At 38.2% G+C, this 24,036-nt stretch overlaps 3 protein-coding genes across 10 annotated transcripts; 1 reads left to right on the top strand and 2 right to left on the bottom strand.

Moving 5' to 3' along the window:
* Window positions 1-3,289: 3,289 nt before the first annotated feature.
* c5h3orf18 (chromosome 5 C3orf18 homolog) lies at window positions 3,290-6,949 on the bottom strand. 4 transcript variants are annotated; one of them, XM_028406653.1, is made up of 6 exons: window positions 6,598-6,949; window positions 5,425-5,845; window positions 5,305-5,330; window positions 4,536-4,665; window positions 4,330-4,364; window positions 3,290-3,752 (listed from the first exon to the last, which is right to left on the bottom strand). In XM_028406653.1, the coding sequence occupies exons 2-5, from the start codon at window positions 5,683-5,685 to the stop codon at window positions 4,359-4,361; spliced, it is 423 nt and encodes a 140-aa protein (XP_028262454.1). In that variant the 5' UTR covers window positions 5,686-5,845; window positions 6,598-6,949; the 3' UTR covers window positions 3,290-3,752; window positions 4,330-4,358. The 4 variants fall into 4 exon arrangements, with proteins under 4 accessions (XP_028262454.1, XP_028262452.1, XP_028262453.1 ...); XM_028406654.1 differs by having other exon boundaries at window positions 3,657-3,752; window positions 4,339-4,364; XM_028406651.1 differs by lacking the exon at window positions 4,330-4,364.
* A 295-nt stretch (window positions 6,950-7,244) lies between these two features.
* Window positions 7,245-13,333, bottom strand: LOC114435681 (calmodulin-like protein 6). Of its 4 annotated transcripts, XM_028405567.1 has the most exons (6): window positions 11,721-11,854; window positions 11,061-11,096; window positions 9,284-9,458; window positions 7,996-8,140; window positions 7,721-7,821; window positions 7,245-7,401 (listed from the first exon to the last, which is right to left on the bottom strand). In XM_028405567.1, exons 2-6 carry the CDS (start codon window positions 11,070-11,072, stop codon window positions 7,358-7,360), a joined length of 477 nt encoding a protein of 158 aa, XP_028261368.1. In that variant the 5' UTR covers window positions 11,073-11,096; window positions 11,721-11,854; the 3' UTR covers window positions 7,245-7,357. The 4 variants fall into 4 exon arrangements, with proteins under 4 accessions (XP_028261368.1, XP_028261371.1, XP_028261370.1 ...); XM_028405570.1 differs by lacking the exons at window positions 11,061-11,096; window positions 11,721-11,854 and adding an exon at window positions 13,314-13,333; XM_028405569.1 differs by lacking the exon at window positions 11,061-11,096.
* Window positions 11,767-22,616, top strand: gnb1b (guanine nucleotide binding protein (G protein), beta polypeptide 1b). 2 transcript variants are annotated; one of them, XM_028405566.1, is made up of 11 exons: window positions 11,767-11,902; window positions 16,300-16,408; window positions 16,530-16,568; window positions 16,651-16,757; window positions 16,971-17,034; window positions 18,773-18,935; window positions 19,032-19,098; window positions 19,174-19,375; window positions 19,467-19,683; window positions 19,818-19,933; window positions 20,939-22,616. In XM_028405566.1, exons 2-10 carry the CDS (start codon window positions 16,352-16,354, stop codon window positions 19,922-19,924), a joined length of 1,023 nt encoding a protein of 340 aa, XP_028261367.1. In that variant the 5' UTR covers window positions 11,767-11,902; window positions 16,300-16,351; the 3' UTR covers window positions 19,925-19,933; window positions 20,939-22,616. The 2 variants fall into 2 exon arrangements, with proteins under 2 accessions (XP_028261367.1, XP_028261366.1); XM_028405565.1 differs by lacking the exon at window positions 11,767-11,902 and adding an exon at window positions 12,052-12,190.
* The last annotated feature ends 1,420 nt before the right edge of the window (window positions 22,617-24,036 follow it).

A 24,036-nucleotide genomic window follows, 5' to 3' on the forward strand; every position in this document is an offset into this window, starting at 1 on the left:
ATGTATTTTCTGATTCTTACACTGTAAAATGTTTTGTGTGACACTCTTAATTCATGGCAGCAAATAACCACAATATGCTGAAATACATGAGAGTTAACGGCTAACATTAGCCACCGGTCATGTCAGACCAATTAAAGCAGCATAACCTAGAGCCCGACGGATACTGGATCTTTAGGGCCATATTGATGTATTGGCTGATTTCTTGATATATATTTGTACTGACAGACGATTCCTGGGTAGCTACCTCACTAGCAATACAAATGCATGCAATAAGCATGTGTGATAATACGGTTGTCAGAGACAGATTTATGTTCATTGTATGGATACAGAAAAATGATGGGGTCACTCTTTAACTTCCCAGCAATATCTCAAAATGGAACACGGTCTGCTGGACAAATATTGTGATGACACCACCACTAAATTAGCCTATTGGCACATATCATCCAACCAGCCACAACCTCACCAGGCCAACAGCCGTAGGTGTTCACAGTGATTGAGCCCTCTTGTGGTCCTGTGTGATACTACATTAAATATGCTGGTCAGAGTGGGACTCATAAAAAAAATGATGGAGAAGCTTGTTGTAGATTGGACAAGGTTGCCTTGTAAAAAATGTGTTTTAATGTTATACTAACAAACCTTTTCAAACTGCTACTGAAAACAAAAATAAAGTGACATCTGTGTCAGGACATGAAGCACTTAGAAAAGATTGGTCTGACAGAGGGCATGAACCCCAGCCTCTCCAGTGAAAGTCTGGAGTAATGTCATCCTTACTTTCTAGCCCTCCGCCCCCCATGTTTGGGGTCATTTTTTACAGTGTACTACCTCGACCACACAACCACGTATGTTTTATGAACTCATTGGCACTTGACCTATTCTGTTGTTTATGTGTGAGGATGTGTTGCAGCCAACATATATGTTGATACATCTGTAACAGGCTGTTATTCCTGAATAAACTTGGCCTATCCTATCAGTCGGGCTCTAATAGCAACAAAACACCTGATTGTACTGAATTGAGGTTGTGTTTTATTGCTTATCAATTCAACTTATCATTTCAGAGAGGATGAATGTGTTATTTTTTTTTTTTTACTCCACAGTTTTGCTTTAATGGATCAGTTCATTTACCTCTGAGAGCATGTGGCTTTATCAATACAATGAAGTGAATGGGCTTTCTTTTGTGGTGCATTTAATATTGATTAGTTTCCATTGCGACTACTTCTACTAAAGAAATCTCTCTATCACAGTTTGGTATTGTGTTTCTGTTGAACACTAAGAGATGTCTAATGCACTGTAAACGAAACTCATTTCATCTGTGTTGGTTTTTGGGGACAGGCGCACATTTCAAAACATAAATATCCAAAAATAAATAAATAAATAATATATATATATATATATATATACATATATATATATATATATATGTGTATATATATATAATCATCTGTGGAGGTAATTAGGAAAATGTTATTTTACTGCTGGTCAAGACCAGGCACCAATGATTGAGGCCATTTGATATTTGCGCTAAAAAAAAGCTACAGTGAAGGAATGTAGTATACTCTCCACCAGGGTTATACGCCTGGTACCAGCCTATAGTCCAGGGAAATGAACAGAAAATATATGATTGAACATGATATTCATATTCATATTTTTTAGTTTGTAGATAGTTGACCTGGTATCTATAATGATTATAGCCACATAACAGCTATATCAGGACCTCTTTTGACTCGTGGAGATGTTTCTCATATTAATGACTGAGCTCATCAGGCGTGTCCGGCCTCCAGTCACGTTTTACACAAAAAAAATGTTTTTGAGACATTTCTGGATTCTGCACTTAAACTGACAGAAAGGTTCCACATTTCTAAGATTCTGTCCTCGTATGTGGCAAACATTTATCCAACGTGAACTATGTATCACTTAGTTGCTCATTACTGTACATTACTTGAATATCGCCCATCATTTACTGTATATATATATACATGTATATGTGTGTTTCTTCCACATAAAACTTACTTTTTATATGATATGATATTTCAATCATTTCATGTATTTCAGCATTGTTGACTAAATTGCTGCCAGATTACAGATCAATTAAATGTTCATCTGCATTGACTTTACTTTTTTTTTTATTGCCCCCTGGACTACCTCTGAACACAAACAAGCCTGAGTCACCTCTGGGGAAACTCTTGGTTAATTGTGGCTAATAGTTTCCATCCGACTTACAGGCATTGTGGATCATGAAACCTTGAAATAACTGTCAAACTTGTACTGTCGTCTGGAGGACTGAAACTGCCAAAATTAATTAAATTAAATGGCTCAATAAATTAGTTAATATGCTAGTTTAAAGCAAAAAGTATGTTAAAATAGATGTAGGCATTAATTCATTTTGGTGGCATAAATAAAGTTGCTGTCTTATTCTTTATGTGTTATTTATCAATACATTTGTTTCTGTATAAAAAAAGGAGAGGACAATGCAGAGGAAAAATAATACAGAAATGAATTATTTTTTAAAAATATAGAAACATATGCTGAAATGTATAAATCAAAATCTGTAAAATAAATAAAGTTCTAAATATAAATAATATAATAGTTTCAAACTATTAATTTATGTCACGTTTTAAAAATGAATTAATCTGTATTTATTCTAGACGTATTTTTGTGTCATTGAGTCAGTTGAGTTGCTTTTGGCAGTTGCAGGCCTCCATACTGTTGTAGTCCACGCATCTCATCTCACTACATTCATATGACCATAAGTGAATGCAAGTCAGCCTGAAGGGTGCCTCTTATTTTAACTACAGCTGAGTCGATGTGTGTCATTTTACAAGAGCTGTGTCTGGCTATTTACTCTCTATATGGAGACAGTGATGCTCTGTGATCTTACTGATAGTGATATAGTTACATACAGTACTTGATCCATTTTCAACTATTGAAAAGTTGAAAGTGTAACTTGAGAAAATCATACTTTAACACCATTTTGTAGTTATATTATTGTGTGTCCTCATCCACTTCATTAATACAACTCACAAACCTGTGATATATATTTTGTTATGATTCTTTACCTTGTGATTTGTGTTACTCTGCTTCTTTTATCGCTTATCAATAAAATATCACACTTATCAACTCTCTTTTGTCATGAATGTGTACAAGCAAAGCTGGTTTAAATAGTTTTAATGTGTACAGACAAAAACACAATCCTTCATTGCTTGATAAAGAGGAAACAAAATGGAGAGGAATAATTCACGTAAGGATGATGACACATCCAGCATTCAAGCCTGTCAAGGACCACAAGATCACTATTACACAGATTATTAATTCTCTTATGAAACATGGAAGTAGATACTGAAGCTCCGAGGGGCTTCGCTGACAAGCTACAAAACCTTTTAACAGCAATGACATGACATGACTCTTAAAAAAGTGCATCACACACTGCATTTGTGTGCCAAACAATAACAGTGCAAGATCATATGATGCTTTCCGTTGCGCTCCTCATCAGGCATGCAACCTGTGTGTGTTTTTTCTTCCATAATATGAAAACCACTGCCATTTCACATAGTGTGATGAAAACATTCATCAAGGCCCCACCAGACAGTCCCGGGTTCCCTTTTATTTTCCTTCCTGAGCGACAGTCTGTGTCCCGATCAGGCCAACAGCCCACGCTAACTAATGGAAGAGAGCTGTTAGGCGTTGAGAGCTTTGGCTACATCTGTGAAGACCAGACGACTGGGCCTCTGCGTCGTCCCTTGGGAGGTTGTGAGAGTCTGTGGAGAGGATGAGGGGTAGGACAGAGAGAGGAAACTTAAAAACAGCTATATAACAATGTGTAACAGGTGCCTGTGCAACAAGAAGTTTAGTTAATTTTAGAGCTAAAACAGCTTTTATTAGACTAATAACATCAGAAAACATCAGAGCACCAGGGGCCACAGAAAAAAAAAATACCAACATGTGTTCTAAAATTAACTCATTTGCTGACTTGTGTTGAATCTCTAAATATATTCAGCAAATAAAACTATACTTGTTTTCTTTATCAGATCATCTACACGTAAAGGGGTCTATATTATGTTTATTATACTGGTTTTTATTATTGATTCACATTTTCTGCATATTTTCGGAGTATTTCTGTGCTTCGTGTGGCCCCTGGAGCTTTCCAAGTGTAAGTAATGAGGGTATATGAGGGAAAAATATGAAAGATAAAAGGGTTAATATTTATTATACAAAATGAATTTCAAACATCAATCCACATGTGATTTGAGACACTGAAGAGCATGAAAGAATAAGCACAGTGGGGTTAAAAACAGGGTTTAAGAGTTAAATGAAAACACACGGATGATACTTTACCATTTTTACCTTTTACCATTATGGCATTGTCAAAACTTTAAAGAAAATAAAAGAGGATTAAACAAACTTATAAGTAACCTCATTGAAACAACAAACAAATGGATCATCAAATTAAAATCTCTGGAATATATTAAAAAAAATCCTTTTTTTCTCTGAGCCACAGCACAATAAGAATATAGGGGTGTTACAAATACGTTCTGGCTTACCTTGGCATTGGGACCTGTGAGGCTGCCCTCCCGGCCATGGTCCAGTAGTTCCTGTTCCAGTAGGTCATCTTGTTCCTCACCTGGGTCGAAGTTGTACATGGGCATGAGCTGGTGTCTCAACTTCTCCAACCTGTGTGACAAAAAACACAGAGTGACTCAGTTATAAGAAGATAAGCCTGGCTGCACACCAGGACTCACATGGTTAATTTACATTACCCCATGTACAGCGTGTCTCAACTACATGTGACTATAATACTTAATAATTCTAATTGGTGATATACTCTTAAGTTTGCCTAAATCACTGTTTAAAGTTATATCAGGACTTTAAATTAAGCAGCACAAGCTGCCTTCTTCCATGACTGCCTGTCTGCCTCAGCTCCACTCACACTTCACATCTTTGCCTGTATTTGGAGTTTAGGTGGACTGAGATGCTGCCAACATAGCAATGGTCATAACCTCCCACAGAGACTCAAAACTGTGTGAAGCCACATAAGGTTTGTCCATGGTCATATTGTAATAAATAGAATAAATATATCTGAGGTGTGAAGGTTTTAAAATGTCAAAAAGTGATTGCAACAATTGCTGGTTATGATAGCTTAGCTTCGGCATTCCGTCAACACTACAAATTCAATCACCCAATTTAATAAGTTCATTTCTCTGTAGGAAAGGTATTATCCAGTCAACCAAAAGGAGTTGGACAGCATCATCATATCAGGTAGAGGCAAGAATTCCCCAAAACATCCACAAAACTAAATGTTTACAAACTTACCGTTTCCGTTTCCGGACATACAGCATCTAGAATGGAGAAAAACAAACAGAAGTTACTTCTCCAACTAACTAAATGACTGTGTGTTGGTATTTTAGTGTTGAAGCTTAAAGCATTTCTTACTATTGCCACTGCTAAGCCAATGACGGTGATGATCCCAAAAGGTACGAGCAGCATACCCATGCCCGAGCCCTCAATCACCACTTCTGGGATGGCGGTGACATTGAAGCTGGTTTCATTTGTTGTTATAGTAACAGTCATTAACGTTCTGGAGGTGACATTGTCTCTGGCTCCAGAGCTCGTTGAGAGGAAGGGGACTGTGGTGGTTGCGGCAGTTGTGGAGAGAAGACTTGATGTAGTTGTCTCGGCTGCGTTTACAGCCATGGTCGGGTGTAGTAACTGTTTCAACTGAAGGATGTGTTTTTGATCTGTGTGTGGATGTTGTTCTCTTGCTCAGTCTTTGGTGTGTCTCATGGTCAAAACTCAAGTGTCTTCCCGCTGGTCAGGGGCTCCAAGAGGCCACTTGGTGCTTTGTCCGTAAGATCTGTAGAATAAAACAAACAAGTAATTCAATTTTTTTTTCTGCTGAACTCTTAAAAAAATCTGTTTTGGCACTCTTCCCCCCTTTTTTATTTAAAGTGAGGCTGATTGTGCCAGCGGCGTTGTGGTAGGTGTTCCGGGCAGGATGTGGGTACCAGAGGCACAGGATGAAAGTGGTGTAACAAACTTGATACATACAGAAGGAATACCAACCACTAAAACTGTTACATGCTCTGTGAGGAAATGTGTTGGCATGCAGACATCAAAATCAACTTACAGCCACCCACCCACCCACACACACAGAGGTTCCAAAAATATCCACTCCATCCAAGACTCAGAACATGCGCCTCCCACACACACACACATACTATGCACATCCCATGAGAGCAATGAACCCCCCCCCCCCCCCCCCACCCCCAATTTACATATACGAGAAATTTTAAAAGACAAACGTGCTTTCCAGTTTGTTGTATGGTGACACAGGAAGGCACAGACATACGATCTGTGCCTCCCTCCTTATCCTGTCTGCTTAATGAGGAACATGTGCAACTGAAGCCAACCAATGAAAAACAAAGACTGGATTCAGTCACTGATGTTAACCTCTGCGCAGAGTATGCAACATTCCATACATCTTTGTCAGGATTAGGTTTTGCCCTTATTTCTCTGTGTGTTGTGGATGCATGTTATTTTTAGTTAAGATGTACTGTGTCTCAGCTTCTAATCCTGCAGATTAGAGATATATATACATATACTTACCTTAACATACAACATGCATGGCCAGGGGTGAACTGAACGACAGCTAGCTAAAGACAGAAAAATTTCATTGGAAGAGGCAACATTTGCTCCAGTGTCTGCCCCTCCTCCTCCTCCTCTTCCTCCTCTTCTGCTTCCCCCTTTAGCAATGCAGGTATTGCACAGGCTGTTTACATTGACAAAACAGCCATTTTCTCTGAGCGTATCCTCCACACACCAAAGTAACCCTATCCTGGCAGCCCCCCTAAGAGATCACCTTCCAGATCCTTGTTTGTCTCGTGTGATCTACTCCCGCCGTCTTGCCCTTTCTTGTATTTCACACAACAGAGGCTGCTCTAGGGATGCTGCAAACAGAGATCAGTGCTGCAAGCTCCCTCCCCCTTCATCCTGCAATTGGTCTAATGGCTTCAAGATGATAAATGTGGTTGGCTCCCCTGGCTGTCTGTTTAGCTTTTCAGGGATGAGAATGGGATTTAATGGCTGTGCACACCAGATGCTGTCAGACCCATGTGAATGACTGCATCCGGGTGGCAGGTCTGAGAAAATTAACCCTGTGATGACTTGTGGTTTAAGACTTGAAGACTTAAATACACACACACAAAAACAGACATGGAAATCAGTTTAAAGCATTTTTTAATGCTTTAAGGTTTTGTACAAATATTCACAAATTGCACCATAATCAGATATATTTCCATCTCCTGTATGTTTGCAACAGTAGAATATCAACAAGATTAAAAGTCAGAGTTTAGTTTTTATGGATTCCTCAACTCATTTTGAACATGTTCCCGGTCATCATTGCAACAAATTCTGAAGACAGACACAGAAATCAGTGGTGAATGACACATTTAAAACATTGCAGAGAGTTTTTATGTGAACAAACATTTAAACATATGATTTCTCAAGTCTTAAATACATTTATAATTTTACAGGTTTAAAACATTATTACTAAAATAAGAAAATTCTGCAGTTGTTTTTATTTATTATTAATTCTTATCAGTTTTAAACATTTTAATATAGTTGAATAAAAACAATAGAAATCAAATGCTGCGATATTATATCTGCACATTAAAAAATATTTTATTATAAAGGTTGTATAGAAGTTATAGCCTTTTATAATGAAAGTTACCTTCATAATCAATGGTTCCGTCTCCATCTCTATCAGCCTCCTTCATCATCTGCTCCGCCTCAATCTCATTAAGTGGTTCTCCTGCGTTCATCAGTACATACCTGAAAATGAAAAGTGAAACATAAAAAATTAAGTACATTGATTAATGTGTTGTCTGTTTAGTATGGGTTATAATTATGGACTAGTTGTGTAATCATCAAAGGGCTTACTTAACTTCTTTTTATATTTTCTAAATATTATTATTGAATTTTAATTAATCTATATCGTGTTCTTACTTGAGAGTGTTCCAGTCAATATATCCCTTGGCTTCTTTATCAAACACTTTAAAAGCAGCTCTGAGTTCAGCATCCTGGTTCTTGGTTCTTTCGTGGTACAGTGCCATCAGACCAAGGAAGCCCTCACAATTAAAGATTCCTTTACCTGAAATGTCACCAAAAATACTCAACTTCAGTTCACTAGAATGCCCTATATATTCAACAAAGGATGACTGCTATTTTGTACTAAAGACTCAATAAATCCCAGAGAAGCATACAGTCAGCAGGACTGACCAAGTAAGGAAATAGGAAACAGGAAAGGAAATGGTGTCATTGTCTACCAGTGAGCAGCCGAAATGATACTGAAATAGAATTGTTAAAGAGGACCATATATAATGTTATATTTTATGCTCTACCCACATAACACTGGCTGAGAATAGTATTAAACTGTTTAACATTAATATTGTTTTTATATTTTTATTTAACAGTGATACAGGAAAACTATATCATGTGACAAAATCATTGTTTGAATAATAAGGAAGTCTAATAAATGAAACAAGTACAACTTTCTTGATCTGACAAATTTAAATGTGCAGAAATGACTAAAACACTACAAACAGCAGGATGTAAGATATTATTTCATACAGTTGTGAATCTAAACTAACAAAGTCTTCAAATGTGTGTGTGTGTGTGTGTGTGTGTGTGTGTGTGTGTGTGCGCGCGCAGCAGCAGTGCCAACAGTCTTTTTATAAACAGATCACACATTGTGAAACATTGCCGCCTAGTGGTTAGTAGGGAAACCTGCAGTAATGCCGTGTGTGTGCCGTTACAGTGCATTCAGAAGATTTTATTCCCTGGGAAAGCCGCTTTATAAATCCATTAGTGGTAAATCCAGATGTGGGATTAATTTATTTTAATATTATCAGAATAATACATAAATCATCTATTGCCCATTACCCAGCAGCACTTGTGTGAATGCCAGGCTGCTGTCACAGGTCATAAGAACTTAACTGGTTTGGGAAAAAAAGCTTTAGAGATAGAAAAAAAAGATCTGCGGGGAAATGTTTAAATACATTTAAAGGAGTATTTAAATAAAACAAACTATAACACACTGCATTTCCACCATCTTTGAATCAACAGCTTTAAAGAGTGTAAAAACGGTCACAGTGACATAATAAAGTTGAAATTCAAGTGATGTACCTCTAAATATAAATGTAAAGACCATACATTATTCACCGGTTTAACAGTTTTTCTTGTGACTTTATATAGAATTAATGCATTTCCACTATACGGACTTATATATATTCACCATCTTTGTCCACATCTTTGGCCATCTGGAGGAGCTCTCTCTTTGTAGGATTGATTCCCATTAAACTCATCAGTCTCTCCAGTTCCTGTGTCTTCACATCTCCATTCCCCTCTTCATCGAACATCTCAAACACACCTTTGCATTCTTTGATCTGTTGTTGTGTTAATTTGCTGGCCTGGAAGACACAGATTTATTTTTATTTTTTTGGAATGAAGTTCAACATGACAAAACTTAAGAATATAATATGTTACTTGCAATGACTGTTAGCAAACTGTGTGAGGTTAGTTCCTTATAGTTAAAGGGTACTCACCATTTCTGCTGGAAACAAAAACACTGTGTGCACTGACAACACTTAGTGCAGAATGAGAGGATGTCTTGGTCTTCTCATTACCACATGTCTAATGCTCTGTCCCCAGAGTGTAGAAAAGCCTGCTTGAAGACCTTTTATGGCACTTAGAGGATGGACTAATCATCCATGAGGAATATTTGGATACTGATCTCAGGCAACAAACAGTATTATTGGAAAAAATAACTATGTGTCATTGGTTTAGTATCAGTATTCTTGCAGAGGCAGGCAGGTCTACAAACAAGGTAACAAAATATGTAGACAAGTTGCATTTTCTGCAACCTTAGCGTCATGTGACCTTACAGTTCTGGGAACAGCAATTAGCTAGCTGTAGGCCATTAGCAGGTGTTTGTGCAGCCCCTAGTGACTCTTATGCAAGCAGCAGGACAAATAAGGAGGCACTTAACTACAAGAAGTTATTTCCAACATTGCAGTGGGAACATTAAGAATTTCACATTTGCCAGGCAAGTGAAAGAGCAATGAGTCTCTGTGCTCCATGTGTCTCCAATGATACTCTGGATATCAAAATGAAGATGTTTTTCCTGCATCATTCACACAATTGACCACAAATTTCAATTGGATGAATTGACCTGATAGTCTTCCTTCCACAGCAAAAAAAACGAAAAAAGTTTATACATGCAACAGCTGAAAAGCACGCCTGTTTTGTTAAATTTGCACAGCGTTGTTTTTATGGCTGGCCAACTTTGCCTACACATGTAACAGAGTTGTGGCTCTATAATGAAGCATTATTTATGAACAGGCACAGAAGTGTGGGAACGCTGTTTTCTTCCTGCTTCTGAAGCTTTCAACCAAATGAATGTGCAAATTATGAAGTAAATGTAGTTTGATCAAATTTAAACAGAAAAGCCTCAATAAAGATGCTTGTTGTTAAAAGATAATGATGATGAGTTAAAACGTTATCCCCTGGTTTTATACAGCAGTCCATAAGATGAAGGGCAGTACTTCTTACTGCATGATGAAGGGCTGGGCTGCAGGACATAAAGTGGCTGAGAAAGCCTGAAAGATGACCCCATCCTGGGAAGGTGTGAATCATGACATGACTGATAATAAACACAACAGTACAGTGCATTACCACACAGCCGGACATTGACCATTTTTGAGGAAAAATCTCGAAAGATTTCTCCAGCAATCTGTTAAAATGGAAGAAACTGTGGTCCCCAACTTCCATCCAGTGAAAAATGAACAACCAAATGGCTGAAACACCTGCTGGCAAAGTGATGGCCTTGGTTGTTTTGCAGCTCAACAGAAAAAAGTCTCACTTTTACTGTGGCCTACTAAGCTTATCTCAATCAAGAGGAGCTGGCATGAAGCTCACAAGGAGACTGCTTTTCCACTGAAAGACAACAGCAACACAAAAGTCCACAGTGTGGATGGTTGCATGGAGTGCAGGATTAAACTGACACTATTCACCTGATTGGTCATCCTTGGTCTTTTACCCCTTTCCCCCTAAGAGGAGGAAGAAGAGGAAGTCACCATTTGGAGGTTTAAAATGGCAACTTCTCTACAAAGAAGGGACTACAGCCACTGAACTAGATGTGCAAACATAAGAAATGACTTATTTTACAATGCTGCTACTCGTCTTCTCTGATGGGCTTCCTGAATGAACCTGGGCCTACTTTATTAGTGTGTATGAGTGCTGTTTGTGGCTGATAAATTGTTTTCTAATTAGTTTATGAATTATTTCCATAATCCTTTGTTTCTATCCCAACCTCAGTGAGTGTAGGTAAATCATTTTGGTAAACAACTGATGTATCTGTGGCGACTTCCTGGTGTAGTTTTTATGAGAAGAAGTCTGCGAGGATTTATGGTACCGAGATTCACTCTCAGCACATCAGAGCACATTTTCCTAATTAGCTGAGGGCAGATGTTGACACTGCTGTTGTGAGTTAGCTAGAGGGCCTAGCTTAAACCATGAATACCACTTCCTACTTTAAAAGCCGAGCTGAGGCCCGGCACTTCTACTGTTTTTCGATTGATAAGCGACAAACGATGGAATCTGTGCTTTAAGCTCATTTGCATTAAACTCACACATATAACAAGTGCTAAAACATTAGTAACAGCAGCATGTACCGTGTTAAAACTCCAATCTAAGGTTCTCTTCCCACTGCTGCTGCAGCGTGGGGTTTCCCAGCGCTGACTGCAGGGTTACCGCGCCCATCTCGTCGTTCGCTGGCCGGACAAGACTCTTGCTACGGAAAGGACAGATGTTAAGCTTGCCAAACGGGAGACAGTAGGCTGTCTTGTTGAATGAGGTATAGTGACTTTAAAGATTAGACATTTGTGTCTGTCTGGGTAGTGTTTTTAGTGCAGGACTAGTGGGTGTGATCCCCCCCCACCTCTCGGGTTGGTCGACTGAGGTTGTCAAGCTCCCTAGCCGTAGCCTGCGTTCGGGAAGGGCTGCTCCACGGAAAACTACGCTAGCTGGCTTAGCTAGTTAGTAAACTAGCATTGTGGTGTTCGTTGATGCGTGGATCGGAGGTGGACACCGACTTGTTTTCCAGTCAATGCCCAAACGCAAAAACAAGCGCAAATTGAACCAGGTAAGGTAAAATAAAGTCAATATCGTGCTGCTTTTACGTTTTTTTGGCAGCATTTAATAATGGTATCATCTGATTAATTGTGGCAGAATTGAACTGCCCGGGGGTGGGGTAGCAAGAGCTAGCTTGCTAGCCATTTAGTTAGCTGAGGTTAGCTACTGTTAAGTTAGGGATTTTATCATAAATAGATACAAATAACTGGATAATTGGAGTGTTTGCAGGGCTGGTGCTGTGTGTTCATTATTGGTGGTAGGTGCTACAGAGCGTAATCCCACGTAACTAGCTTCTAGTCCATTTAGCGAGGTTAACTACCGTTAATGTCAGCGAAAGCTTAAAGCTGGCGATGAAGTAACGTTAACGTTGGCCAGTCGGACTTTCTGTCACCGATGGCCCAGCGAAGGTGTTTCTTGGCCTTAAAACACAGAGCTTTAGAGTGTTTGGAAGTTAATAACCCAGCTGTATAACGATAAATGTGAAAATAAGACTAACACTTTCAGTTTCCTCGTTTGGATTAGATTGCATTATTACATTTAAGGATGTTGCTGTCACTTGATAATGACACACTGGGTTGGGCTGAAACAAAAACGTCCCGTAAACAAATTGGCAGCAAATATTTGTTATTGAATGTAGAAGAGTAGCTAGCATCATAAGTTAACTTTGTACGCAGTGAATTTATATCGGATGGCAACGCTTTATTAACGTGTTGTTGCTGAAGCCGCGGTAAACACCCAGTTTTTACAAGCCGAACAAATAAGTTAGCATATTGCTCCCTGCCTGCAACAAAACAGCCGTACCGGTGCAACGCCTTAACTTGGCTTAATACCGCTGGTTATTGGTCAGCAATCAGCTAATTTGTAAAGCGATTGATCGAGGATGGCTGTTTGCTTTATGAAAAATCACCAGTCAACGGTATTGCATTCGTTGCTTACTGACGTGAAACAGGCCATCGCCGCCCGACCTTGCAGTTTTACAGGATCAGGTCCACTACGAGATTAAAGGACCAAATAAATATACAGATAGGTCGTAATCAAATCAACTGGGGACTGTTGGGTTTAACGAGATTGTTCGTATGTATGTAAGTGGATTTCTGCAGGCAATCAACAAGCCGGTTTTAAGGTTTACTCACTGTTGGCTTAAAAGCTAGCTGTATAGCACTCCGTGTAATTGCGGAAGAGCAGCGGAGTCTTCCCTGAAGTGACTGTGGTTACATTATTTTGCATTAGATGATACAGGCTCTTTGGATTTGTGTGTTATGTTGCGAGGCTTACATTTGATCGACTATGCTTTTCTACCAGAAATGATTGACTTGCAGTTAAAATCATCAATAAAGTAAGAGTGCATTGCTTTATTGAAGCTTTGCCCTGCCTGCAGGCCCATACTGTCAAGCCTGCTAGCAAGCTAACTAGCGGGCAGCAGTCTGCAAGATGGCGTTTTGCTGCATCTTCTCAGATTTCCATCAGTACAAGTCATATTATCATTATATTGTACAGCGTTCAGTTGATTAGTATTATGCACATATAAATAGCCTTCTGTGTTCTGCCACATTACTGTGCACAACTGCAGAATTAGTTTGATTTTAATGTGTCTACAGTTTCTATAAACCAACCCTCTAAAAACAAGGATAACAAACGGTGTGAAACAGCTACCCAGCAGGTAGAATACAATAGTCAAATACAATGCAAAATATGTGATTTGATTGTGACAGTGTTGTAGGCAAATCACAGTAGTGCACACATTGACTAGGTCAACTATCAGTACATTGCATACAGTGGTGGGTAAACTCCTGCACGGAGACACCTTTTGTCAGGTATGTTCTTAATGCTGATTTGTAATCACTACTGTCATACAGAAACTTACATTCAGAATAATTTCAAATGTGCAAACAAATTTCCTAAAAGGTGTGTTTAATTATTATGGTTTTAAATTTGGTCTTGTATCTGGTCACGCTGTAGAGCAATAACAGAGTGTCAGTGTTTGGTTTGTGATTTCATCTGCAGCTGAAAATCCAGGCACTTGCTGTGAGAAAGTGCCTGGATTTGTTGTGTGTAAAAGAATTAAGATTAAACTCATCCTTTTATGATTGGGAAACATATTTCTAATGCCTGTACTGGCTTTGCCAGCTGTTTATGTTAGTGGACATGGATAGGATTAGAGACTCATTGAATGAGGATTTTAGCTTTTAGGATTATGGAGTTGCTCGGTGATATTGCTGGTTATGGCTTTTCTATGATCCAGCTTTAGACCTGTGAAACATTGCATTATCATCATTTAACAGTACAGATAAGTTAGCTTGTCCTTTGAGAACAGATGTTTACTTACCTACTTTTAATTGAACTAGAAATGGATAGTACACTTTCAGAAGTAGCAGACACAACTCTAAGGGACCTGAAAACAGCTAGTGAGTTGCAACTTCAGGCTGTTTGCCACTGCTCATTGTTTATCATGCAGTCAGCTGACCCTGATCAGGCGCTTGGAAAGGAGAAGTAATGAGGGAGAGGAACTCCTTAACTGAAAGCATCCACAGAGGTCATTTTTTTTCTCAATATGGAATATTAAAAACCCAGAATTAGGTGCAAGGTGTCTTGCACTTAGATTTTTTTTAATAAATGTTTGTATCTTGTTAAACTTTGAGAACAAAATATTTGTGAACTTGAACCATAGAGGAGTTTTGAAATAATAACATCAAGTTACATTTTTAGAAGTGACAAAAATCTGTATGGTTTCATTCAAAAGCCTTTTAAACTCTACAAGTGAGAGCTGAATAATTAATTTACAGTTTAATACAATTTGATGGATTTGATATTGGTTTCAAGAAATGTTGATAATACTGTACCAAATGCCAAGTATTTTCTTGAGGTTTCCAAGGAGAGAGTGGCATTCTGCTATCAATGGCACTGATTTCTCATTACATTATATGACACAGGTATTATAATATTGAGTGTAAGAGGATAACCTGTATTAAAAAGGTCAAGCAGTCAGAGGACCTAAAACATAATGTAGTCAAGTAAAGAAGATTTCCAGTCTTGTCTTGCAGCCTTCAGGGACATAGGCATACTCACCAGGTAAGATAAATGGGAGGGAAAGGTTGCTCAGATTTGAAATTAAATATTGGTTTTCTTAATCCCTTAGATTTGTGAAGTTGTTTCAGCAGTTATGTGTAATAGAAAGGGGTATACCCACATAAGATGGATTGTGGGTATTATTTTCTATGGTCATGTCCTGTTGCCATAGAAGGTTGCCTTTGGGAAAAGTTTATTTTTTAGTCACCAGTAGTGTTTCTGTTGTAATCGTCAATTTGTTAAAATCATAATGGAGTGGTTATAATAACTGATATGATACTGTATTTTGGTAACCAGTTGTGTAGGTGTAGTCAGAAATAACATTGTTCATGATTTAGTTCTTAACAGTGTACAATTTGAAACCCACATACTCCCATACATTAAGAGTGCAATTACAGATTTGTTCCCTAATGTCCTTCTGTTTGACAGACTTTAATAATTAATTAGATGAATCTGAGTGCAAGGTTGCATACATTTTACAGTCAGCTCAGTTTAATTACTTTTTTCATTGCACAGTGGAGTAACGTGCTCCTAAAAGCCACTGTCTTGTTCAGATTTTTTTTTATGAGTGTTAATTGAATTTGGTGTCCTGTAGAGAGAGGTTATTATAAAGGACTAATCACAGAACAAGAAGCAAGAAAAAAAAATATATTAACTTTGATGAATGAGAGGGGCACTTCACAATGGGTTTGCTATATTTGCACCATGCTACTACTGATATACCATTGATACTATTGATCATTTGGCTAAAATTCTGAGTATGTCAGGGATTGAGGTCAACAGGATAATGACTGCTTTTCGGATCACTGGAAAGTCATGACTTAACAGGATTCGTCTGGCAATCTGAACTGTGTGTCAGGATTGTGATCGTGACACTGTAGTAGGAAAGTAAGGATGAACCGTTAATTGTACGTGGCATATATTGTCAGTAAACAATTGAACAAATGGTGAGAACTCTGTTCAGGTTCAGACTCACAAATGCACCCTAAACGTGAGATGGAGATTGGTGTGAATGATTTAATAATGTGCCTCTTTATGTTTTTTTTTCCTTAGATCAACAAGTGCCCCGGTAGCTGGAGTAAGGTAATTAAAAAGTCACAGTAAAATGAGTGAACTCGACCAGTTACGCCAAGAGGCAGAGCAGCTCAAGAATCAGATCAGAGTGAGTAACAAAATGTAACTTTTTCATATGCAACCACACAATGAGATATAAATAGAGCCTGCTGGCTAAGAGGGACACCAGGAGAAGAATTCCTGTACTAAAGATGATTTTTCCCCTTTAGGATGCCAGGAAAGCATGTGCAGATGCCACACTATCACAGGTAACAACAATTACAAGCAATCTTTGTCTTCAGTTTAAAATGCTTTGGTCTGAAATTAACCAGTGTAATTGATGCTTTGCAGATCACAGCTAGTATTGACCCTGTTGGCCGAATCCAGATGCGTACAAGACGAACGCTGCGGGGTCATTTGGCTAAAATCTATGCCATGCATTGGGGAACAGATTCCAGGTAAGCTAAATGCCGGAGTGTGTAGCTTGTTGCGTATGTGGAGATGTTGTCTGTGCTGGCTCTGTGCTTCTGCCTAGATTTTTTCCCCCACTGATAAAATTAATATTGTATTGTTTCAGCACAGATCTTTTTTCCTGCAGTCTTTTGAGTTATTACTCAGACTAGAAATAGATGTTGTTTGACAACTCTGAAAATTTCTGTTCCCCGTTGTAGGCTCCTGGTCAGTGCCTCTCAAGATGGCAAACTCATTATTTGGGATAGCTATACCACAAATAAGGTAAGCGTTTTTTGTTTCTTTTTGGTCTATGTAGTAATAGTTCAATCTGCAATCTGTGTCACTTGTGATAAAAGCAGCTGTGTAGGCTTGATGTTAAGAGCATGTCACGGTTGCCATCTACATGAAAGTAAAGCTAATAAATGCTATAATAAGGCTAATGGTTGTAAATTAGTTAAAAATTCTAGTTTTATAACATTGTGTCATAAGTTAACCTTTTTCATGATGTTCTTGCTTCTATATTTGGCATTTGTGGAACTCATAAGGTTATGCTAGAATTACACACTACATTCTTGGGAATATATTCAAAGAGAGGCATTTGTGGCCTTTGCCTTGGGGTGGATGTGTCTGGTATGCAGTTGCTTAAATAGGAGGAAGTAGCGTATTGTCACACCTAATAGGTAATTTGGCCTTTACACCATACGATTTTAAACATTCTGTCAACTGCTGGTTATTAGAACCTCTAGTTGTAGTTAAGCTTACACAGGAAGTTAACTTGATACAGAGGACCATAAATCCAACTGGGAATTATAAGATTAAATGGTCGTTCTTCCAGTGTATCAGAAGAAGATTGCAGGTTAGATTGAGGTCAGATTTGTATATTTGATACCTTGATGCTTAGAGAGGATCACAAATAGAAAAGCTGATAGTTTTATCCTATTGTTAAATTAAGCTGCCACATTATGGTGTGAGTGCTGCTAAGCAGAGGATTATTGATTGATAAATGCTATCATGTTTCTGTCAAAATGGAAATGATATGGACTTGATTTTTCAGGATGGACATTCTGTGCTCTGTCCTCAGTTCACTTACTGTTTTTGTGGCGATGTTAAAAAGACAGTTTATGATAAAGAACAGAAATGTAAGCCAAACTCTTAAATGTACTGGAGAATCAAGATTCAAGGTTTTCGCCTTTGCTCACCCACTTGAGGACCGTCACAGTTGTCATGAAGTCATTTCTGCATTACCTTGACTGTGTGCTTTGGTTCAGTGTTGTGCTGAAAGGTGAACCATCACCCCAGTGTTAGGTCGATGCACTCCAGAGCTTTCTTTCACTAAAGACCTCTCTGTATTTGGCTGCATTCATCTTTTTCTCAGTTCTGTCTAATCTTTATGCAACGATCCTACCACCATGCAGAATAGTATCAAAGATTATGAGCAGTGCTTGGTGTTCCCCAGACATGGTGCTTAGACCAAAGAATTCAGTGTTTGTCTTATCTGACTACAGAATCGTTTTCCTTTTGTATACTGTTTGACAAACTCCAGGCAGGCTGTCGTGTGACTCGAGTGGTTTCCGGAAAGCTGCTTGAACATAAATGTCTAATTGATGGAGTATTGCTAGTTCTCTCTGGTTCATCTCTGCAGAGGACTTCTCTAATAGTGACCACAGTGGTACTTTAGCATGTTCTATATGTCTCACAAGTATTTTATCTAGGACTGTACTCGGAGAGTTTCTTTAACTCCTCCTCAGCCTGGTTTTTGTCTAAACATGCAGTGTACATTGGAGGACACCACTTCGCTTATCTCCACCTGATCAATTCACTTAGTCCAGTTTACCAAAAGTGGACCACAATAAAGATTTATACACATCAAACACACAAATTACGGTATAGCCATCATCCAAGTAGAATGTATTTGTGGTTCCTGTTGTTGTTGCCCCCTGAAAAAAATAATTCATTATTTCAACCATGACATTCTCCGAGGTAAATAAATGTATTTGTCTGTGCCACCTTTGTTTTACAGGTTCATGCCATTCCACTTCGATCTTCCTGGGTCATGACTTGTGCATATGCACCTTCAGGAAACTATGTGGCCTGTGGTGGCTTAGACAACATCTGCTCCATTTACAACCTGAAAACACGTGAGGGGAATGTACGTGTGAGCCGTGAGCTCGCTGGACATACAGGTGCGCCCCCTTTCCATCACATATTTTGTAAGCGTTGCAAATAATTTAAAGCTGGTAAAAATAAGTTGAAGTGATTTTTGTTTCTTCTAATATCAGGTTACCTGTCCTGTTGTCGCTTTCTTGATGACAACCAGATTGTTACGAGCTCTGGAGATACCACTTGGTAAGTAAAAGCATTGCTTGTGTTGATAAAATTATTTTTTTGTAATTCTCTAAATAATGTATGTTGTTTTTACAGTGCACTTTGGGACATTGAGACTGGCCAGCAGACAACCACATTTGCTGGACACACGGGTGATGTCATGAGCCTCTCACTGGCCCCTGACTCGCGGTTATTCGTCTCTGGTGCTTGCGATGCCTCCGCTAAACTCTGGGATGTTCGAGAGGGCATGTGCAGACAGACATTTACCGGCCATGAGTCTGACATTAATGCCATCTGTGTACGTTATTCACAGATTCAAAATATAAACAGTTTTGCTGGATTTCAAAATATGTACCTTATTGTATATTTATGCTTTTTGTAATTTGCAGTACTTTCCTAATGGCAATGCCTTTGCCACGGGCTCTGATGATGCCACCTGCAGGCTGTTTGATCTGCGTGCTGATCAGGAATTAATGATCTACTCTCATGACAATATCATATGTGGCATCACCTCTGTTGCATTCTCAAAGAGTGGCCGCCTTCTCCTGGCAGGATACGACGACTTCAACTGTAACGTGTGGGACACACTAAAAGCCGACCGTGCTGGTTAGTAAATCGAAGTATTATTTCAAACAACAGGCTTAGGTCCCTTGTGTTAAAATAAGGCTTTTGGGAAATAACCACACTTTGAGGTCTGGTTTTTGACTGTAGACTAAATTATAGTTGTTGTTCTTTCCTAGGTGTGTTGGCTGGACATGACAACCGCGTTAGCTGCCTGGGAGTTACTGATGATGGCATGGCAGTTGCAACAGGATCCTGGGACAGTTTTCTGAAGATCTGGAATTGAAGCCTGAAGGTTCTTTTTTTTTTATTTTACATTTTGTTACATTTGTACAGTATCTGAGGCTACTTAGCCCTACACCTGTAGTTACACGCTTGTTGAGGCCTCATCTTTTGCTTGGCAGGAGTGAAAGCAGATGAGCTTATGTGCTACTTTGTCTCCCTGCACATTTTAAGAATTAATTGTCTTTTAGTTTTTTAGCCGTAGGCTAGGCTGCATATTTGGACATGTGTTAGTTTGATGGACCTCAGTGTTCTCTTTAAATCACTAATCTTTCTTGGCCCTTTGTTATCAATACGATCTGTGATGAATGCCCAGGCAGCTGAAACTGCTTCTACCATTTGTTTAGGCTTATTTTTAGACATGCCCTGCTGAGTAACCACACATGCTATTTAGTTATATCAATGTTAACTCTGAAATGAGTTGAAGCTGTTGTGATTTTAAAACTGCAAATATTAGTTTATACAGTAAGTTACCTATGTCAACATTTTGATTCAATGATTTAAACTAAGTCTTAAATAAACATGATTCCCCTTTCACACACAAAAAAACACTTATCATCAGACTTGCATCTAAGTGGAAAAGGTTGCAATTTGTAACTATCTGTGCTCTCTGTACTCCACTGCTATTTATTCATTAAATGATTGATTTGAATTAATTAATTTTATGATATATAAAGTTTAAAAATCTCCATGCTGCTTTGGACTATTTAAGAACTTCTTTTCTATTATATCTGTAGTGGTGACACAAAACAAGAGTCAAACCCATTTATTGGCAGTGGGAGCGAATTCAGTCAGATTTTTCTCATCCACATGTTGCTGCTTTAAAAAAAAAACTATATCTACACCTGTTGAAGTAGAATAACAACAAGCTTGTTCCCCAGCTGTCAGATTAAACAACACAGGCAGCTTCCCTCTGTCATGCTAATCACTATCTGTTAGATGTCACAAACCGTCACAAATGGCTAAACTGTAGATTCGATTATTTAAATCCTAAATTTCCCCTGTCTTTGTTTCCCAGATGTTCTTTTAACTCCAAAGTTGACTGGAAGACCATTACAACTTGAGAATGTTCACAGCATCTTCTTCAACACTGTTTAAACTGACTTGGACACCACAAAAACGAAGGGAAACCAATGCCTTTCCTACACAAAGAAGAGCACAATTGTTTATCACCTAGTTAAGAAAGGATCTCCTGTGGTATCAAATCAGAAACTTGTGCATTCCTTCTTGGACCATTTTATGTTACCTTGAAAGAGAAAACAACACTATCATCCCATGCAAATGTGTGCGTCTTGAAAGCAAATGTTGGAGTGTAATTGTACAAATTATTTAACTTTTTTTTTAAGATTTCTATTCTGATGGTTTGTTATTCTACTTGATGGCTTTCTTTTTTGTCATATTTCTTTAGTGGTTTTAGATATGTTTGAATTACAGCTTGTCTTTCTAATCCAGGTAAATCATATAAGACAGATGAGAAAAACAATGCGGAAGTAAAAGCTTGGATCATATTACACGAGCAGCTTTCAAAATGTCCATGATGTATTTATATACTAGCTGTTTTTGTTTCATCACAGCCTTTTGCACATGAAGCTTCTCTCAACTAATACTATGTTAACTAACCAAGCACATGCTATAAGTTATGAATGCTCATTCCAGTACAAAAAGAGTTATAACGAGTAAATTATCCAGTTAACCCCCTTAATTCTTGTACATGCCTTTTGACTTTTGGTGGGAAGGGTGGGGTAGGGTGGTAGGTGCTGTGATAACAGGCATGGCTTGATTTTACTATACAGATGGGGGTTTGTGTTTCGTATCCACTTTGAGTGAAACACCTCACCTGACTAAATACACTTCCTTTGCTTGGGACTGCAGTTGCAACTCTGTGAATGAAATGTACAAATCAATGTCTGAAAATAATGGTCTGATGTTTTAAGTTAAGACATTTAATTTTGTCTGCCATGAGTTAATTTAGATGTGCATGCTGTAGACTTGCTTTCAATGGTGCAAAAATACCTAGATTTTTTTGTTTTGTTTTTCCGAAAAGGAGAGTAACCTATTGATTGAACTTAATAGAGGCCTTTTTTTGGCTCCAACTCTGCATACATCATGTACTAATACTGGTAATGCTATGCACCAGAGTGAGCGAGAATGGAGAAAGATTAAATATTGACTGCATACTTAGTGTAAATTATGCTTACCAGTTCTATTGATGCCAATTTTTGTAATAATTATAACAATCATTGTGAGAAATCTATCCTTGACAAGTCTCTTCTCTCCTTCAGATCTTCACACTCAATGGAACAAAAATGTCCTCACACACTGTCCATACTAAAACTTTTGTACATTTTTTTTCTTGGTCTTAAATTGAAAATCAGAGCATCTGAATGACAACATTTCACTGTATACAGAAGCACTTTTGTTAAAGTTGTGACATATTTTCACTTTTCTTTTTTCTGCGATGATGTACAATAAATGTGATGTATTCGTGTGTGGCCACAAGTGAAAATGCAATTCAACTGAGATGGATTCCCTTTTCTTTCCATTAATATTATAGAGCTCTGCACCCTTATGTACCTTTTCACTTTTTGTATTTCATTTCAGTCTGTTGGTGTTCCACGGTGAGCTGGATGCAAGATAGATACTGTACTAAATTGTACTGTTATTGATTGAAAAATGTAATAAAAAGCTGTTTGAGATCTCTTTTGTCACGTGGAATTCAAAAGCTGAAATGGATGCTTGCATTTTGTAAGACTGTAACATAGGCTATAGCACTCCTCCTCCTGGTTTTTGATGGGTACAGTGAACCAAAAATACTAAATGTAAAAGTACAAACCAAATATATATTTTTGTTTGTATGACAGACCACAGAAATAGAATACATGTTTTATATAATTAGCTTTGCTAAAAGAACTGACCAAACATTTGCAACACTGACTGGTAGTCTAGAAGTTACTGGTCAAGTCTGAGCAGCAAACAAGCTCTATTGGACTTTTTTGTGACTGGACTATTTTGTAAACTACAAGATCAGTTTTTTGTGGAATACAAAAAGCTTGCAGAATTGTCTTTTTATATACATCCTCTTTGCTTTAATGTATTATCTTCCAATCTACATCTCAAAAAACAGACCAGACTAGCTACTGTAACATTGACTTTTTTAGCTTACCCAGTTAAAGATACTGACTAAAAAAGCGACATTTACATTTATACTAGAAAAGGGCATTTCCTGAAGAAAATGCAAGTTTGATTGCTGCAGCTGAAACATTGCTTTGAATGCTGATGGGAAGGATTGCTCTGAATTGCTGAAGAATCAGATCAATTCAGAGCTTTGTATGCCTCTGTGTGTGTCAGCCTGTCACCATGGTAACAGCAGAGGAGGACTCAAAAACCACTCCAACTTTGAGCGCCTGGCGTGCGGAACCGATTTGGAATTAGAAAATTCTGAATACAAGTTTGATAGAACAGCATCTAATGAGCGTTTTAAGACTAAAATGGAGTCTGTAGCTTGAAATTTGTAGGAGGAGATACATTTGGCAGATGACCCTAGTTGAAGGGCTCTCTCATAGACTCCCATGTTAAAAATGGCACCGAAATTGTATGATTGATTAATATTTGAAAAATTATAATTTTTTTTGGAAAAAAAAATTGAAGTTGACCCAGAATGTCCTTTGTGAGATGAACATTTCGATAACTGAATGGCTGAAATCGGTCAATATATGCTGAAGATACGCTGCGCCAAAAAAACGTACGGAAGAATAAAAAAGAAGAAAGAGGGTGAATAACAAGAGTTTGATTGCCTAGCAACGGCAATCAAACTGATTAACATAGCTATTTACTAAGCGGTCTATCCTGAAGATACTACCTTCTAAGCGAAAGTGTAGATCGTATGCTTTTTTGGGATGGCTCGTACTAACCGCCATCTTCCTATCTCCAACCACCTACTTGACGGAAGCTGCTGTTTTGGATGGATAAACTCAGCCAGATCCACTCCATCGAAAAATAGGGGGGGGGGGGGGATACCAAATAGCTGACGATCATAAATACACCTCACAATGCTGTATTATATTACCTTAAACAAACAGACATAACTTAACTTATTGTTATTGCTGGTGTTAACAT

The sequence above is a fragment of the Parambassis ranga genome, chromosome 5 (genome assembly GCF_900634625.1).
Source record: "Parambassis ranga chromosome 5, fParRan2.1, whole genome shotgun sequence".
NCBI classification, from domain to species: domain Eukaryota; kingdom Metazoa; phylum Chordata; class Actinopteri; family Ambassidae; genus Parambassis; species Parambassis ranga.

Coding starts and splice junctions, on each gene's coding strand:
- gnb1b (XM_028405566.1), top strand. CDS start 16,352: ATGAGTGAACTCGACCAGTTACGCCAAGAGGCAGAGCAGCTCAAGAAT. Junction 16,758..16,970: donor CATTGGGGAACAGATTCCAG/GTAAGCTAAATG, acceptor TCCCCGTTGTAG/GCTCCTGGTCAGTGCCTCTC. Junction 17,035..18,772: donor ATAGCTATACCACAAATAAG/GTAAGCGTTTTT, acceptor TTTGTTTTACAG/GTTCATGCCATTCCACTTCG.
- LOC114435681 (XM_028405567.1), bottom strand. Junction 7,822..7,995: donor ATTGACTGGAACACTCTCAA/GTAAGAACACGA, acceptor TTTCATTTTCAG/GTATGTACTGATGAACGCAG. Junction 7,402..7,720: donor CGGAACCATTGATTATGAAG/GTAACTTTCATT, acceptor GTCTGTCTTCAG/AATTTGTTGCAATGATGACC.
- c5h3orf18 (XM_028406651.1), bottom strand. CDS start 5,685: ATGGCTGTAAACGCAGCCGAGACAACTACATCAAGTCTTCTCTCCACA. Junction 5,331..5,424: donor TTGGCTTAGCAGTGGCAATA/GTAAGAAATGCT, acceptor TCTCCATTCTAG/ATGCTGTATGTCCGGAAACG. Junction 3,753..4,535: donor TCACAGGTCCCAATGCCAAG/GTAAGCCAGAAC, acceptor TCCTCTCCACAG/ACTCTCACAACCTCCCAAGG.